The sequence below is a fragment of the Musa acuminata genome, chromosome BXJ3-10, assembly GCF_036884655.1.
Source record: "Musa acuminata AAA Group cultivar baxijiao chromosome BXJ3-10, Cavendish_Baxijiao_AAA, whole genome shotgun sequence".
Taxonomy (NCBI): domain Eukaryota; kingdom Viridiplantae; phylum Streptophyta; class Magnoliopsida; order Zingiberales; family Musaceae; genus Musa; species Musa acuminata.
In genome coordinates this window covers 20227889-20246248 of record NC_088358.1, presented here as the reverse complement: position 1 = coordinate 20246248, position 18360 = coordinate 20227889, and the positions used below count along the sequence as shown (strand labels likewise).

At 37.7% G+C, this 18360-nt stretch overlaps 2 protein-coding genes across 2 annotated transcripts; one reads left to right on the top strand and one right to left on the bottom strand.

Annotated features, from left to right (window-relative positions):
- Positions 1 to 715: 715 nt before the first annotated feature.
- LOC104000118 (protein TONNEAU 1a) lies at positions 716 to 6264 on the top strand. The gene is made up of 8 exons (XM_009422071.3): positions 716 to 872; positions 1687 to 1819; positions 2877 to 2965; positions 3074 to 3196; positions 4930 to 5075; positions 5146 to 5171; positions 5249 to 5402; positions 5838 to 6264. Exons 1-8 carry the CDS (start codon positions 786 to 788, stop codon positions 5887 to 5889), a joined length of 810 nt encoding a protein of 269 aa, XP_009420346.2. The 5' UTR covers positions 716 to 785; the 3' UTR covers positions 5890 to 6264.
- Positions 6265 to 6606: 342 nt separating this feature from the next.
- LOC135650979 (uncharacterized) lies at positions 6607 to 18032 on the bottom strand. The gene is made up of 19 exons (XM_065170726.1): positions 17878 to 18032; positions 17260 to 17329; positions 16589 to 17158; positions 16321 to 16497; positions 16116 to 16229; positions 15737 to 15795; positions 15513 to 15579; positions 15318 to 15369; positions 15102 to 15194; positions 14843 to 14926; positions 14315 to 14739; positions 12988 to 13049; positions 12665 to 12734; positions 9446 to 9526; positions 9243 to 9344; positions 8059 to 8183; positions 7609 to 7729; positions 6994 to 7501; positions 6607 to 6919 (listed from the first exon to the last, which is right to left on the bottom strand). Exons 1-18 carry the CDS (start codon positions 17919 to 17921, stop codon positions 7388 to 7390), a joined length of 2430 nt encoding a protein of 809 aa, XP_065026798.1. The 5' UTR covers positions 17922 to 18032; the 3' UTR covers positions 6607 to 6919; positions 6994 to 7387.
- Positions 18033 to 18360: the final 328 nt, after the last annotated feature.

Genomic DNA, 18360 nt, shown 5'->3' with positions numbered 1-18360 from the left:
ATTTGGGTGTCTAGAAACAAAAACAAAAAAAATTCATCTTTTGTACCACTAATTGATTTATTCCTTTGTTTTTTTTTTTCATCCAACCCAGTAATTAGAGTAGAATTTTCATAAACTTTATTTGTTATAAGTTATCAACACATAATTAACACATTTGTGTTATGTGAATAGCACATCATCTCAAATTTATGTGTCTAAAAAGAAATTATTATTTTGTACCACTAATTGATTTATTTATTGGTTATTATTTTATTCTAGTAAATAATTGGAGTAGAATTTGACGGTCTTCGATCATATGGAATCTGATATTTATGACAAATATAATTTTGTCTCTAGAAATATGAACTCCTATATATTAATAGTGTTATTTTTATGGTTTGTATAAGAAAGCGTGGCTTTTGAACAATGCAACATCTGCACCGTTTGATTTGATCATATCACTTGATTTTTTCTTTCTTTTACCAAATGACGAGTCATAAAGATAGGATATATTAAATAAAAAAATTAATTTTTAATAAATAGATCCGATACGTCATCATGACGAGACCGATGTTGAGGGCACGAGTTGTCGCAGGACTCAACCCGAGCCCAACCCAAATGGCGAAGCCCAATTGCATATGACGGCCGTCGCCGAAGCTCCATATAGAGGGCCGAAGCCCACATTCTTAAACGCCCTGCAATAAGTTCGTTTCTTCCTCTCGCGTCTTCGCCTTCCTTCGCATGCTAAAACAGGGAAGGAGGAGGCAACGAAAAAGGGTAGGGAGGGAGGGCGAAGGGGCGACGAGATGGACGACTACGCGAGGGAGATGATGGATCTCAAGACCCTCGTCACTCGCACCCTCGAGAAGAAAGGCGTCCTCGCCAAGATCAGGGTCAAATCTCTGCCCCCTCTCTCCTCTCTCACCCTTTCCCCGCGATCATGATCGATCCCCTGGATGGAAGGGGGTTGGTGCTCGTTGTTCTCCCGTGAGAATTAGGGCTTCGTTGTGTCTTTGATTCCCCTAGATCTTGTTTGTGAAATGGTGAGGTGGATCTCTTGAATGCAGTGTTGCTGTGGGGTTTCGTGGAGTCATCCGTTAATCTAACTTGTGTTAATTGACATGGGAATCCTTTGAGGGATGAGATCGGAGTAGAAAAGATCTTCCAGCGGTCGTGAGAAGCTCTGGTTGCAGATCTGCATCAGATCTTTGGGTTCTCGGGACGTGGTATGGATAGAAAACTAGAACGAGAGGGCACCTCTTATGTTCTCGAGCTGGTAATCTGATACCTAAGGCTTGCATTAGAACTCCTTTCTCGGGAATCTGCTGCTCCAGAATATTATGCAATAAACTTATGGAATATTTTAGGTGTTGTTGAGGTTTTTGGAAGCCGAAGATTAGGATATGCCCTTGATGGAGCGTCTGGGTTTTGCCTCATTTCATTGTGTTGTCTACTTTATTTCAGCCTCAATGACCATATTAATGGTGGCAAGTTCGAAGAAAGTTCAAGTCGAATACTGTTGAAAGTACCATCTGTTAATGCCACATCTCTAGTACGGCATTATTAGTCAGTTGTTTCAGGAATTCTGTTTTGTGTTTCCATTTTCAACTGTCTGACATTAGTGTTAGTCTTTACCACCTCTAGTTGATTAGCTTAAATATTAAGATAGCCAAGGTTTCTGTGGTTTACATTTGAATTTAATTTTAGGCTGAGCTCAGAGCAAGTGTATTTGAGGCAATAGAAGAAGAGGATCAAGTTCTTGAAAATGATGACAATGTTCCTCCTGCATTACTAGGGAGCTGCAATGACCGAGCGAAGCAACTGCATACCTCTCCTTCAGGTTTTGAATTTTCTACTAAGTGAACCACTCTTTGGCAACTAGTTATGTCTCTTGTCATGCCTTGAAATTTTTTGTCATGAAAACATGTTCTTTTACGGAATCATGTGGGTAAAGGACTGCATTCCGTGTTATTTTTCTGTCATGCAATTACTAGGAAACATCAGTCCTAAGTGTGGATAAGTATTTGATTCATGGATCTGTTCTGCAAATATGATATTTCTATGTGCTGAGAATAAGAACAGAAAGCCTTTGTTTAGTAGCATATTAACTAATTTAAGTAATTAATATTTTCTGGATAAGCAAGACAGATAGGAGGAATTTGGAGTTGGTAAGTGCTCCCACAGGTAAGGGCAGTTGATTCCTCATTATTGGTCATGGAGTGAATTATTTTGGTGTATATTGCTTCTAGGCATTGGCAAATGGTTATAATTTTCTCTTTTTGATTACTAATATATGATTTTCTCGTCTACTCTAGTTATTAAGTAATGTTAGATATACGTTTTTATGTAAGGCTTGACATACTTGATTGGTGATTTGATGTATTGCATTGTTATCTATTTGAAATTAGTTTTGTCTGGTCGAGACATGAATTATATAATTTTAATTTACACAGATTTATTGGTAGGCCATTAGGTACTTTACTAATCTCATCTAGATTGCAAGTACTACTCTTTAAGCTTGAGATTAATTTATGAAGATTTCATTAATTATTAAACCTAGTTAGTCATACAAGGATTTTTGGTTGAATAGTTTGATAAGTGCCAGTCATTTGTTTAGCCAAAATTAACTAAGCTAAGTGCACATACTCTTTGTTTGTACGATTGTGAGTCTTGCTAAAAAGTAACAGGAAATTTAAACTAGCAACAAACGCTCTTTATATAGGCTTTCCTCAGACATCATGCAACACGAGGACCTTTTTCTTCAGAAGTTGCCACATTCATCTAATAGGTCTTGTTGTATACAATTCTGTAATCCACTGTTAGCATCATGTTGAAGAAATTAAACCCATAATGGTGTGGTGAGATGGATGATATTGTGAAAGCTGTGTTGCTTGCAGGAAGGTTATTAACAGCACTAATTTGCGAATATTTGGACTGGGCCCAGTTAGGCCACACACTCAAAGTTTATCTGCCCGAGTGTAATTTGGTAATCATGTAAACTTCCCTTTGGTTTGTTGTTGTCTTAAGAAGTTCCACATGTCGATATCATGGATTTACTGTTTTTCTTCTTGTTCATGGTATTCTTGCTCTTCAGCAAAAGGACTTCTGGAAAGAAGAATTGAAAGATTTTAGTAACAAAAATCAGTATGATTCGAACAAGAATGGTGATAGTGGTCCACTGCTCTTAGAAGTTCTTGAAGGATACTTAAAATATGAGGTTTGGTGCCCTTATGTGATTTTTATTCTTTTTCATGATCTTTTTGAGTTACACTGTCGTTGGAATTACATTGATTTCCTGAAGTAAAAATGTATTTATACTAGTCCTAACCAACTCTTTTCTTTTGCTTTTATAATTAAAAAGAATCTTGATAACAATTATTGGATGAAATATCTTACAAATTATGATCTACTTTATGCCATATTTTTTCCATCATTATAAGATAAATTGATCATTCCCTCCTGAGCTGTTTTGGTTGCAATTGGCCGTCATTTGTCAAGTGTTATTTTCAGCTTCAAGTGTTGTGGAAATGGCATTTAAGATGATGTATTCATGATCCAGCCATCCAGAAGATATACCCAACCTTGTAAAGCTCTGATATTAAACACTTGACATTTTCTATGTTATGTACATCTAAGCCACCTGTATTAGTAGATGCATAAAGCAGTTTGAACTTTGAAGTTCCCAATTCTGTAGAAAAATGTTTTAAGATTCATTCAAGCATATCATGAAAGTGCATTGCGAAACAAGTTCCAAGACTACCTTTACCTTTGCTTTGTCACAAAAGCCTTCAGCGCGGAAATCACCTTGGATAACAGTATAACAAAAAGCGAGATAGATACTCCAATTGGTACATAATGGGAAGAGCACTAAACAACTAATTGGTGTCTGTATCATCGGATAGATTATCACATTCAGCTATTTAGATGGACTGAATCACCCTGATAAAGTTAGCCCATTTCATTTGACGAGTAGTATAAGCTTTTCCTGTAAAACAATGGAAATAGTATTTGTACTCCAAATGTTGAAATGCAAAAGCAGAAAGACTTGTTCTTAAACAAATGTATAACATCTTTATATTTTGCACTGATAGCTGGAGATGAATATTTTGGTTTCTAATACTTATGTTTTATCATCAAGAAGCATTAACTCTTTGAGACATAAAATGGTCCCAGGATGAAAGATTTATATAATTTTATGCTAGCTCAGCTTGGATTTTCTTTTATTTCTTTTTGTGATTTTTTGGTGTTTTATCCTGATCTCTCAAAATTATTTAAACCTTCATAATGTTGGGTGCATGTGAAAACTGGAACCTCTTAAATTTTAATACCTTCAATTGTTTCTCTACTCGAAGCTAGATTTCCTAAATGATTCTACGTTGAATCCTTATTAAAGAAAATTTGCCTCGTTCACTTCCATCTTGCTGATAGCTGCAGGGAGTTGATAACCTGCATCTCTAGACTCTTCCAGGAAAACAATGTGTGATTTTGACTTTCTGCTAGGCTGCAAGTTGAAAGAGCAAAAGGGCAAACACAATACATGAGGCTCTGCCAATCCTAGTGAAGGCCAACATAGGCAGCTTTATCCCTACAATTAGAGAGGTTATTCTTGTGACTGAAACCTTGGTCACATAGGTCGCAAAGGGCAAATCCTTCGTATTCTAAAATTTTAAGATCTTGAATTAGACTAAAGCCACATTCTGGTAACATCTGTTGTATCTCTTGATGTACCCTACTACACTATTATGGTCATTGCATGCCCTCCATGTCCTCATCTTGAATGTCTCAATCTTGGGATGTTAAAATTTGGAATAGATATGACAGTATGAGTGGTCTACAGTGGAATGCAATTGATATTAGCATTACTCTGGTGTGGTCTACAGTGGAATTAATAAGTGTGTTATCTAGGGATTCTTATGATGATTATTGCTTCTGTTTCATATTGTTGTGCAGAATTTGACCCAAAATAGGATGGCCGGAGGGAGTTTAATCAATTCAGAGACAGAGTCAATATCTAGCGGGGAGGCCAGGAATGTCCGAAGGCCATTTTCATCATCATCATCATCTGCTGCACACGGAGGCTTACCTTCTTTGGACAGGTAAGTTTAACTTTTAGTTAGCTTCTGTTTTGGGACCTTTCTGATGGGATTTTTTTATGGTTGATGCTAGGCCGGTCCCTCTTACACAGTCATCAGGTAACTAAAAGGTTTTTGTATATTTGTGCTCTCGTTTTGCTGCTTACCTTACCCTGTCTTTCGTTTTATGGTTCCAGATCGAAAGTCAAGTTCCTCGGTTCCTACGAATAGGAAGGACGATTACATGTGGAGATATGACGCTGAGATCTCAGAAGATGTAATGCGAGCTGCAAATGCTTTAGAGAACATTCAGCTCGACAGAAAAGCACGGAATTTGACAACATCTTGGAGGTTAGTGTCCTGTGACATTTTCTGCCATATTACATGTTTGTCCTTGCACCTTGAAGTTCATGAATATAGCTTTGAACATTAGTGATTGTCTCACCACATGAAGTTTTCTTGTCACTTTAGTGGATCACGATGCAACTGCCTGTTAGCAATAACTTTATAATTGCCTTCTTTGTTTGTGCATGCTGAGGCGGAGCTGTCTTTGCAAAGGAATATTCCTATGTATTATTGTGACTGTTCTTTTAAAATTAATTAAACTGAACCTAGTTGGTCTGACTATATAAAAGCCAGCCTAATGGTTTCATTTTACATTTTTGAAGCTGTTCATGTGCAAATCATCTCACACAAATCTCTGTGCAGTATTTTCTTGGGATCGTTGATTTTGGCAAGTACTAACTCATTTGGAATTGACACGCTTTGCCCTCATTGTTGATGCAGGCATGTGAACAATGGCATTATGGAAGACGATGGCACGGTGGATCGTCGTTAGCATGACTTACAGCTTCTGTTACGTTTCTAGCTTGTTTCGGTTTTGTGCGTGCAACGTCAAGACTAAGAAGCTGTTCCAGTTGCTGATCTCCCCCTTCTTCCCCGTTGGAGCTTTCTATTAATGCATCGGGGTTCACACGATTGTCTCTGATGTTGTTTTCAGCACCTGTAGCTGATTCATGTATCCCCCTTGTGATGCCTATCATTTAGGACCTGCTGAGGCTTTTGCTTTTCCAAATCACAGTAATATCATCATCTCAACAAATGCCCAGTAAGTGCTTTGCTTGTTGCTGATCTTCTAATAAACTCAATTGTTCCTGGGGCATTCTTTTGTCACATTGGTAGTTTGATTGAATGTGGCTCTTCTTGATGTGTATTTTGAACGTCCAACGATGCACATACTTCTTGTGCTTCTACGATGATAAAAAGTTTTGTATCCTGTGATTGATGGTGATGCCTTATGGTCGATTTTGATCATTTATCAATCCTAAGCATTGTTCTGCGAGCTAATTAAATTGGTTGACTCACTGTCAGACAGAGCACGAGCCATGTCCATTTTATCTCCGTGATCAAAGCAGTCATAGTCATGCTTGGCGGCCAGGACACTTCAAGGCACACAGTTGTCCCTGGCTATGTAGGATCAGAGGAAAGGAAAAGTGATGCAACGGATTCTCGGGGAAAGGAGGTATTAGAAAATATTCTCACGAGACACTACGCGTCGGTTTCCTAAAATTTCTAATAAGAACTTATTTGTTTTTTTTTGTTGAGATCTAAACTTCAAAATTTACAATTCCAAATGGTAAAAAAAAAAAAAAAAGTATATCCTGGCAGTGGGTGCTCAATAATGGGTAGAACTTCTGAAACCTTGGCATTTCGTATCGGAGGTGTCGAATGGTTCAAACCTGAAGTGTCGACAAGGCCTGCAGGGATGGGACACGATCCTTCGAGGCGCCGCTTCACATGTCAACATACTAACACCAGAACGCATTGCAGTATCGGAATTCCCAATTCAATATCCTCCAGGGAGATTCCTGTAGCAAGTCAAGGGAGCATCACATCATAGTTAAACATTGTTCTGTTTATAAAGTTAAAAGAGGCTACAAACCAGTAATAATTAACTCTGTCGAACTTCGTAGTAGTTTCGGCCTTCGCTGGGCTAGTTTGGCTCACATAACTTGGAGCAGAGATGCAATGTTAATCTTTTTTTTCTCTCTTTTTATCTCCTTTGCTCACAATTTATTGTTCATGATCAATCAATGGATGGGATAATATATACTATTTCTTCAGTAAATTACAACAAGAATTACATAACCTACAAGTCTAAGAAAGCACACATATCCCTCTCTCTCTCTCTCTCTCTCTCACCTTCTTGGCCGGCACAACAGGTTAGGGCAAATGATTGAAATTAAATCATAACTAATTGATAATTATGATAAATATAGAAAAGGAATTATGTGACTGCAACTTAAACAGGTGGTGAAATCACCGTCTCCCAAGTTTCACTTCTCTGGCTCTTGATGCCCATTCATATCTCTCTTCGGAGTTTGCACATTCTGTTCCCCGTCATTGTTGAGCTTTGCATCAGTGGAGTCCTCAGGATTATTCTGTTTGCCCTGGAAATATATGGATCATTCTCGATCTATCATAAACAAAGTATCTGAAGGCAAATGTATCAAGTGAAATTGAAACTTTCAGAGATGTGAAACATTACAGGATTTACCTTGTTCTTGTCGCGCCAACCAAGTACAAATGGCCTAGCAAGCAAGCTTATTTTTCTAGGAGGGATATCCTGAGATGAGTCTTGACTTGTTCGAACAGGTGAATTATCCGTAGTTGGTGTCCTGACAAGAAGAACATCACAAAGACAACTGTCCGTGAACAGTGTGTTTACATCAAATAGCTAATTGAGCCGAGAAAGCAGTGTGAATGATCTAAACGTATCATCAAGGATTGGCACGACACTGCATGTATGCCCTCATGCTGTAAAATGATAATAAAAATTAAAAAAGAACAGGACCACACAAAGATCAAAAGATCATGATAATTTCAAGTATCATAGACTAGCTTTACTGACAAACAAGGGTAATAACAAGTCAACAGAAAGAGACGCTCATCTAGAAAGTATTGGGAGTAAAAGCAGAGTTGGCTACCAATGGTTCAACACACATACCTTGGAGAGCTTAATGCTTTAAGCTGGCTGGACTGGTATTGCAATGTAGCCTCTAGCATCGTCTCTGCCATTACTGCCCTGTCCTCCATTTGTGCAAGTAATGACATGGCTTCTTCATATTTTTCCTGCATATATCTCGATGAATGGGTAAAAAAGACCAGAAAGTCGAGATAGAATAGAATAGTCAGATTTAGATGACAATTCTGACATAAAAGAGAACTAAACGTAAATTAGAAGAACCAAAATTTTCATGCAATAAAGGTTTAGGATGGCAGCAACAATTGCCAAAGAATTTACAAATGCAGGAATTAGAAGTCAGAACTTGGTTGTAGTACGAAAGGTATGTTGGTACCAAAAAGTTAGAAGTTCGAACTTAGGTGTAGTAGAAAAGTGTAGATTATGTATACTTTGTCAGCTAACTGTTAAAAGATTGACAACAAAAATTAAGGAGTTAGTCTTGCGGTTGCTTTGCTTACTCTTCAGGCAACTAGTAGAAGGAAGCTCAATATTCCCATTAGGGCTCAGAGTTCTAGCTAGATAAAACAATTATACAAGTTTTAACTACACTTTGGCTTTCAGTTCCAGCCTTGTTTGTAGTATTATCCGTATTGCACATCTCAAAGGACTATCACATTTTGTTTCACAGATTCTTGAAGTTCAAACCAATGTGGCAGGAATGCTAAGAACAAAGATGTAAATGCTATGCAAAAACTGACGATAATATGACAAGTCAGGCCACCTCTATAACCCAGACCAGCACATGCCAGATATACCTTAGCATGAAGTTTTTCTTTTTCTTTACAACCTTAGAAAGCAAGCTGAAAGATGCACAAAGCACTGTGAATATCATTGCATATTCAATCAGAACCAAGCTATGGCAAAGAATTACCAAATGGCCATAACTAACATACATCAGTTTTACATCCTTTAAGATGCCCAACTTCCACAGAAACCACCAACTAAGAAACCGTCCTAGTACAAGTTTCAATCTTGATATTTGCATATATTTTATATCCTATTTCCAAGCAAAACTGGCACTTCTTGGCATACATCATGGATTTTTTATTCTGAAAACAACACCATAACTGCCCTTTTATGGTCACCGTATCTATTTCCACCTAGAAATTAAGTAGAGATAGTAGTATTTGGATCAAAATGCATAAACACCATAGATGAGAAAGAACCTGGAGGGCATTGACAGCTTGACGCTGATTAGCAGCCTCTTGCTCAGCAAAGAGGCGAGCATCTTCTGTGACCTTCTGTTCTTGTTCAACCCGCATCAATACCTTCATAAGTAAAAAACCATTAGTTTATAAAACCAAAAATACAGAAAGCACGAAAGGAGAATCATAGATCAATACACAGGTAGAAATGGAGTCTGACACACCTCAAGCATGGCACGCTCTTGTTCCTGCTTGTCGGCTAGAGCCTGTCGCAACTCAGTTAATTCTTGCTCCAACTGCTCAACCTGATAACAGTAGCAATTCAATTTATCAGGTTTTGATATAAAACGAAAATGACACAATTGTAAGTTATGCCAGATTCAATAGTCTGCTTGGCTTTGTGATTGCACCTTTATAAGATATCTGATATAGTACAGTTCTTTACCATGTAAAAGCAAATAAAGAAGGTTTTATGGCCTATTAATTGGTCAATTTGAAATCTGATCTTTTATTCCTGAAAAAGAATACCTGGGAATTATCTATTATAACCCTCCTATGCACTACAACCCATAATCAACAATTGTTCCTGTCCAATCTTCTGAATGTAGAAAACTTATGTCTACATAGACCCTAAGAGTTTATGGTACAATTATTCAAGTATATGATGCATTACACATACCAAGAAGATACTAATACTTTAGTTAGTCAAAGATCTGTAGAAACATGACATGATTTACTCTTGTTGGAACTAGTCAAACTGAAATATGATATCACAGAACTTCAAAACATCACAAGCATGTGATGTATATTATTGTGCCTCCGAAGAGGCAAAGGAGTCTCTGCCGTTAACAGCAGAGCATATGGATCTTAAATGGGGGCAATAGGTGAGCACTGTAGCTGATGTTCTGCATAGCAATTTTTTTGGTGTTAAGAAGGTCCACTTGGGCATCAACAGTTTAAACATCAAAAGACCAAGAATGTTGAGATAATTAATGTCTGAACTCTGAACTAATATGTTTAAGTTGAATAGCCAGCGCATGTAACCATTATTTCATACTTTAAGATTATCTGCCCAACCCTTTTGCCAGAGGTTGAAGGGGAATCGTTTCATTTGTAGCAAAGATAAAATGTATGTAATGCAAGAAATTGGACCGAAATGTGGGAAAAAAAAAACTGTTTTAGGATACCAGCTATCTTGGCTTGGGACAGCCTCTTTTCCATGGCACACACAATTTAAACCGCAACAGGCCACCGAGTGAACCAAAAAGGGATCTTTAAGGTGACTTCCACCTTCTAAGTTAATCCTTCCCAAATGAAGATGACCAGGCTCAGAGCCAAGAAATTATTTACATGTTTAATTAATTTGGTCATTATCAGAAACATGCTTCTTTCTGAGCAAACTCTTAATAATGGTTAGTGTTGATCAGTTACGTTGGTCTAGATATGTCTAATGGAACTTTAACTCTCCAGAGAGGACGAACAAAACCAGCCAACAGCAGCAAAAGGGCAAAACTTAGTCATTGCTTTACTGATCTCTAATTCAGCACAATCCTCCATCAGCAGTACCCAAACGAGAAATAGAGAAGATCTATAGAACTGACCCCAGATACTTGGAGCTTCTTGTTGTAGGCATATCAACTCTTTTCTCAGAGAAGACAATCTAAATATAGTGATGCATAAATTATATATCATTATTGTATGAATAGACACAATAACTCAACTTGTGTTATTTCCTCCAAAATATTTATAACTCATAATATATCCAATGCAGTTATAACCACAGAGAATGTTCCAAGTCATGGTTATGAATCTTGCAGTGTACTGGGCATACCGTGAACTATGGTATACTGATATATTATAATGCAAACATATTTCAATATTAGAATAAAACTTTAATGTTTTTGGGCATACCAACAAGTATGTATCAGCCTCAGTGTTTTTAAAAGCGTTAGGCACCAAGGTTCCAAAACGCTCGAGGCGCTAGGTACTCGCTTAGGTGCCCACCCGACCAAACGATGTGCTCTAGAATATTAAAATATACAAAAATATATAATATAATTTTAAATTTTATAAAAATATATAATATAAAATATGGTAACAATAGTTGACAATAGTTTTAATATCAATTCTAAGGATTAACAATCCATTGTTAATAGTGGTTATAACAGTACACAATAGGGGTGGGGGGGGGGGGGGGGGGAGAAGAGGAGTCACCGATGGTGAAAGATAGGGAAGGAGAGGGCAAAGGTGATGGAGGAACCTTCAGACGGTGGTAGCGACGGCAACAGAGGAGGAAGCTACAGATGACGACAATAGCAACGGAGAAAGCTGCAACCTATCCCTCAACAGAAGAGGGAGTTGCACACGAAAAAAGCAACGATGAAGGATGAAGATTTAGACCTTTACATTGGCGAAGGACTTATCAACAGTGGAAGTGGAAGATTGGACCTTTCCGTCAGTTGCAGAGCACGTAGCGGCAAATCCTAAGGTTGGACTTAGTTGGTTCGATCGAACCAACTAAGTCACTATTGAATCGAACCATAGTCCAAAATAGTCAACTTGTTGGATTCAATAGGGTGCTCACCCGAGGCGCCTGGCGCCTAGGCTCAGTCGAGCGCCTAAGCAGCGCTTCAGTGAAGTGTGTCACCCAGACCCTGTGCGAGGCGCTCGGGCCTCGCCTCGCCTGAGCACTAAGGTGCCTTTTAAAAACATTGACCAGCCTAACATAGTTCCTAAATCAATATCAAACAGAGCTATTAAACCTTATTAAAAAATAACATAATATTTCATATCTAGGCTTTTAAATGCCATGGTTCATGTTCAAGGGAGCCAATCTTCAATTTAGAGCCTCCATGATTGATTTTGAGGAGATAGGGTTGGAGTCACAATCCTATAGATAGGTAGCTCAACAACATACAGTTAGTGGACTATATATAGTAATAGCAAAAGTTAGATTCTCTTGGTCCAACAGTTGTTCTTATTTTATATTGTCTCCAAGAAACTGAAAAGATATACCCAGCATATGTGATAAAAACAAGAATAACTAGAGAAGAAAAAGCTTTACCGCCAAACAGATGGCTGGCAGCCACTATGTATGGAACATAACAAACAAATACATGCATATATGCATATATGAGTTCATTATATGTACAAGTATATATGAATAAAGATTTCAATACCAGTTCACACCACATAATAGTATAGTACCAGGTCAGACAAGTCTATGATCGCAATGCCATGTACCATACCAATGGTCCACTGTAGGAAAAAATTGTAATATTTTTGAAGTGTCAGTGCTCTTTGATGCATTGGTAAACTGTGTACTATTTAGTTTGAATCCATGGGCATATATTTGTTTAAATATACAGTCCATAAGAATATGAACTACTTTAGCCATGAGCAAGAGACAATTTTAGTCATCACAACATTATATTTCACATTACCTTTGCACTTAAAATGCGCCTATTATCCTGCTTCACCATCTCCATCAATGCTGTCTCCAACTCCTCAGCTCTTGGAAAAGAACAAGAACTTTAATTCCATATAATTGAAAAATGTATTAATGTAGTCATTGATAAAAACGAGGATCATTGCTCCAGATTAAGTGTTATAGGATCATATTTCATCATGAAATAAAATCAATATCATTCACTCTAGTAGAAAAAACAGGTATCAAACACTTCCATTTTAACATAATAGCTAAGATGAAATTTCTAAATCCTAGATTTCTAATATGATTATCAATAAGATGTTAAAAACCACAAACCTGAGGGTAGCAGATCTTTTCTCCTCCAGCAATCTACACAGTTCCACCTTTAACCATGTGGCCTAAAAATAAAGGAATACAGAAGAAATTCAAATGATTCCAAATGGTCCTCTAAACTTTTTTACTCAAAATAATAAGGCCTGCTAAAGGCACAAGACCCTTCAGTTCAACTTCACAAAAAGAATCAGGAAAAGCATGCTTTCTAAAACCTTCAGCCTTATATGCTCTTTATTTGTTATATTTTGACGACACTTGACATATAATTCATATGAAGTGCCCATTTCAACAAAAGAAATTACAATGGTAGGCAAGCTTGGTCTTTGTTTCCAATTAATTTCAGTTACTTGAAAGTTAATTAGGCAGATGATCATGTTTCTAAAGATAATCAATGTGTCTATTTTCGGTCTTTGGGCCTTAGCCACTGTTGAAGACCAAGGTAAACCAAGTAGAAGGCCTACACTCTTATTTACTGCTCTAACTTGGTGAAATTTGGAGATGCTAAATATCACACAATTCAAACTTGATATATTAAGTGAAAGAAGCCACAAAATATTAAAATAAGTAGCATGTTTTTTTGTTGACTAATAAGAAAACTCTTTTTCTAAACTTTCGTAAATAAGATTTAAAAGACAGATTACAAGCTTTAATAATTTTTATAGAAAAAAATAATTTTGGTAAGACATTTTTAGCAGATAACACCTGATTGCCTCAATTTGATTCTAGTGTTTTTTCCCCATAGCACAAGTTAGTACAATTTATATTTTTCATAATTCTCCTAATTATATGATAATACATTACCATATGTTTTGTTGTCCTATTCAACATGTATATTATTTGATTGATTTAGAATGACAATCATACAAAAGAAAGAATTTTGGTAGTCATCACTAGATGTGGCAGTTACACCTGTCTGTTCCAAAATATATAAGATAGCAAAGTTAGAGACTTGTAAAGAAAACGAGACAATGCACTATCCAACAGTTGTCATAGATCTTTTTTTTTTTGAAAAAACTAAAAGAAAGCAACAATTTCTCAAATTGGAAGTTAAAACTGTGCTTCAGAATGAGCACATCAGAGAACCAGATCCAGCATTCAGGCTTAGGTAACCACTTTTTGCATTGACAGTAGTTTATTTTTCTAAGCAGTAACCACTTTTAAATTTTATTATGTATTAAATGTCCTGAAGATGCCATAAAAAGTGCATACCGCCTATACTGTGTTGGACGTAATAGTTGCATCAATAATCTATTTCTCTAAGTTGCGCTATTGATCATCTCACTCTTGAAATTAGTAACAGGAATCCAACCTGGTACAATAGAAGCAATACCTGTTCTTTAAGATCAGGTAGAGAATCCAACTCTGCATCAACTGTCAGAGTACTAAGAATGCCATCCAATTTTGCTGAATCAGACTCCATGGACTGTACATCTCCATTGGTGTTCATTTCACCTACATTTTCTTTTGATTTTGCTTCTGATACTAGTGGTCCATTGTCACGCTTGAAACTATATAGTTTAGATGCAAGACCTTTAGAGTCTCTCCAAACACGAAGTCCTTTGGATCTTTCCTCCATGGCAGCAATCACTGATGGTCGATGTTTGTTCCTTAAATCTTGTAGTCTCACCTCATTTATAGGTTGATATCCCATGCAAGCTGTCAAAACAAGCTGGCTACTGTCAAAAGTAGAACCAGCAAGTGACTGCAATAATGTAACTGCATCTCCTGCATCCTTTGTTGTCACAATTGCAGGACCTAGAAATATGCATTAGAAACACAGTGCTTGGTCATATTCCATGCCACAAGTTGTTCTCATATAGTAAAAAAGGTAAAAAAAAGTGAGTAAATTAACTAGTACCATATAATTCCATCAAAGCTAGTGCTGTTCGAAAAAGCATCTCCCTAGTCCCATCAAACAATAGCACATCCCAGACACGAAGAACTGTGATTTTCAAACATCAAACAAGATGTTAATAAACATATTACATATCACAATCCTGAAATATATGAAACAAGAATGGTAAAAAGAAAGATAGTAATAGAGAAAATTATGTAGAGATAACCTAATAGTTGCAAACTACAGAAAAAAAAACATATGAAATCAAATAAAACCTGACCACTTTCCCAGGGAAGCATATTCACGAAAATGGAAAGGAACCAGGGTCCTGTAACCCATGCAACTTGCACTCCAAGATAATCCAGATGATTCACTGCAATATAGTAAAAGAAAATATATGTGAATTACAAATTGTGAATTTATATTTGTTGATATTTTTCCAGCACAATCTTTTAAAGACAATCAAGATATTAGTAAAAGTACAAGGAGCTAGGACCTAATTTTGGAAATCTTTCACGAACTAAGTCCTCCAAAACAAGTTGGTCCACCTGGTACATATGTGCATGTATTGTCATGTCATAATGTAACAACAAAACCCACCATTATGCAAAAGAGAACATGCAAAATGACTAATAAGTTAGGAACTAAAAGCCAAAAATAAAAAGAAAAAAACACTGCAATGGCATATCACCTGAGATTCAATCATTTCTTCAGAGTAGTAACCATCAAAATAGTCATCAATGATACCCATCAAAGTCCTGTGGTACTTCAAGAAACTTAGGATCAGTACTTTTTCTACGCTATATATACCTAAAGAACAAGATCATTACTTGCACTGCTGAATTATTTAAATCAATCATATGATTTTTCTTCTGCACATGCAAGGGACATCCTTGATTAAAACCTAAGACCCACCAAAATGCATTTTCCTCTGGCATCAGCAAAAGTAGTAATCCTGCAAAGAAATTCATCGCCTGCAGAGCACAAAATCAAGATGCTCCATTTAGATATGCAACACTCGAGTTCAAAGGAATATGACTGGAAGCTCACTGAAATAATATAAAGGAATAGCTGAGAGGTGATTCTTATCCACATAATTGCAGAACAATAATGGTTGATCAAACTCAAAGAGTGCTAACATGTGAAGAAAAAGCTCAGAGGGAATAAATAAAAACAGAATCTCAAGGCTATATAAGAGCTCCTAGGCTTTGTTGCAAAACTCATGGCAAAACTATTCACAAGAGAATGATAACACCAAACAAAGGTATAAAACAAGAATAAGAAGAAAAATTACCTGACAATAACCAACAGATGGATTATGTCGAGCATATGCAGTGAGTAGCCGCCTCAAAGCATTTCTCCCATCCTCATCTAGAGCAGGATGACCAGGGAATGTTCTGGGAAGATCCTGTAAAAAGAAAATAAGCAAGTCATAAGAAATTCAGCAGCATTAAATTGCCATATCACCTAATGATATTGAACACCATGTTGCCAGACACCTTCTCAATCTGTCCCTTCCATTTTTCAGTTCCCAGAGGTTGTATTGGTTTGTTTTCACTGTCAGCTTTAAGTGGAGCATCAACTTCTTTGGCATCTGTCATAGATTCTAGACCTAGCAAATTACTATAATATCCATCTATCCTGCGAGCTCCAACACCAACAAAAGCTTGCCAAAGCTACAATCAAGGACAATGACAAACATAGATTAGTGGAGACACAAAAACCAGTGGTAGCAACAAGCAATGAAGAGATAATGACTGGAAACACCTCTCCTCTAAGAGCCATTGGGAGGCCCCCACGGACCAAGCACTCCAATTCTTCCTTTGTCTCTTCAGGTATCCCTTGACTAGCCATATTCATATTGGAATCAAAATTTCCCTCATCTCCAGAAGAAGCTTCATGGACTGGCTCAGATCTCTCCACATCATAAAACTCATCATCTGAGTCTTCGGAGGCTCTCGACTCTTCAATAGGAGCAAGGTTCGTCCTACTCCGCTGGGCAACTTGTTCACCGCCTTCCATGAACTTTTTCTTCTTTACTCGATGACTCATCATCTGCTCAATGGCACTAAGGGAAGGCCTGATCTGGGCCCAAATTTGGGCCTGATGAACTCCTCTCTGATTTTCTGTTGTCTCCTTCCCGGATCCAACTTCCTCCTTGCCATCGCACTCGCTAAGCTCATCAGGGCTGCTGTCCTTCTCGGGCACTTCAGCCGCTTCCAAATGTGCCTCAGTTTTATTTTCCCCTGTGGACAAGTCATTGTTGGGCGTACTCTCAAACTCGGCCAGCCTCTCAAGGAACTTCTTCCATCGCTCGGATCTCTCTTCTTCCTCCTCCTGGAATCAAGAACGGTACGATGTCCTAAATTGATCCACGACATCAATGCCGCCAAAACACATATATATATAACGGGAGAAATTGGTGATGGAACCCTTGCCTTGTAAATATTCGCATATTCTCGGTACCTCTGCAAGTGTTGAGGTCGCACTGCAAATCCATATGCATCCCTGTTCTCATCTCCCGCAATTAAGAACAACACACAGATTAAATAAAAAAAAAATCCTTCAAAATTGAAGCCTTATCCCATAAAAATTCAAGAAATCAGGAGTCTACAGAAGAATTAACCTAATTCTACCTCAACTCAACTGCCATAGAAATGGGAATCCTAAATGCAAACAGGGCACCATAAAAATGCTCCAATTAGAACATCCATCGACTAATCTACCACTCCAGCTAAAACCCTAGATTCCAGAAGGGGATCTAGGATGTCGATCCGCGAACAAATAATTCACGATCACGCCCGAATTAAGAAAAGAGAAAATCCAGAAAACCCAACACGAACACACAAAAGATCCAGAGCGCAGAAGCCCAGATCGGGAACTACATTGCCCCAATTCTAATCTCAAAGACCCAGATAACAAAACAAATCGGAGCGGAACGAGAGCGCGCATCGCGGAGAGGATAAGCCCGCGACGTGATCAACACGTGGGCGCGATCCATCGCCCCATGACCATCATCAGAACAAGAAAGAGATGGATCGCTGCTCATCACTCACCTCTTGTGCTCGAACGTGATGATCGGGAGGCTCTTCCCCTTCATCGCCGCTCGATCGTGGAGATAGAGGGGTCGAAAGCGAGAAAGAGCGGAAACTGGAAAGATCTTGACTCAGTGTCGACCGAGTGCTATTGCTGGTTTATTATTTATGGCAGTTCATATATACGTACATATATATAATGCATATATATTATTCTATTGATTTGCTTTTGGCTGTGAAACATATATGGATTTGGGGTTGCCGAATGATGACGTGAGGTGAGGTTCCTTTCTTCCAAAAAAATACTTTCCTCTACCCGTTCGACCGATACCCACTTTCCTAAGTTTCTTATAATTGGAAGAAACAACGACAGGCCAACCCTTTCTCCAATGAAAAGACGGTACTACGGCGGGTAACCAATACGTGGGTAGAAAAGTATTTATGTTATCTTTATTTTCCTACCTTTCTGTGCCCCGAAAAAGTCGTTCAATATGATTAAGAGCG

Coding starts and splice junctions, on each gene's coding strand:
- LOC104000118 (XM_009422071.3), top strand. CDS start 786: ATGGACGACTACGCGAGGGAGATGATGGATCTCAAGACCCTCGTCACT. Junction 873..1,686: donor GCGTCCTCGCCAAGATCAGG/GTCAAATCTCTG, acceptor ATTTAATTTTAG/GCTGAGCTCAGAGCAAGTGT. Junction 3,197..4,929: donor AAGGATACTTAAAATATGAG/GTTTGGTGCCCT, acceptor ATTGTTGTGCAG/AATTTGACCCAAAATAGGAT.
- LOC135650979 (XM_065170726.1), bottom strand. CDS start 17,921: ATGAAGGGGAAGAGCCTCCCGATCATCACGTTCGAGCACAAGAG. Junction 9,345..9,445: donor AAGAGCGTGCCATGCTTGAG/GTGTGTCAGACT, acceptor TTACTTATGAAG/GTATTGATGCGGGTTGAACA. Junction 7,730..8,058: donor AAAGCATTAAGCTCTCCAAG/GTATGTGTGTTG, acceptor TCTTCTTGTCAG/GACACCAACTACGGATAATT.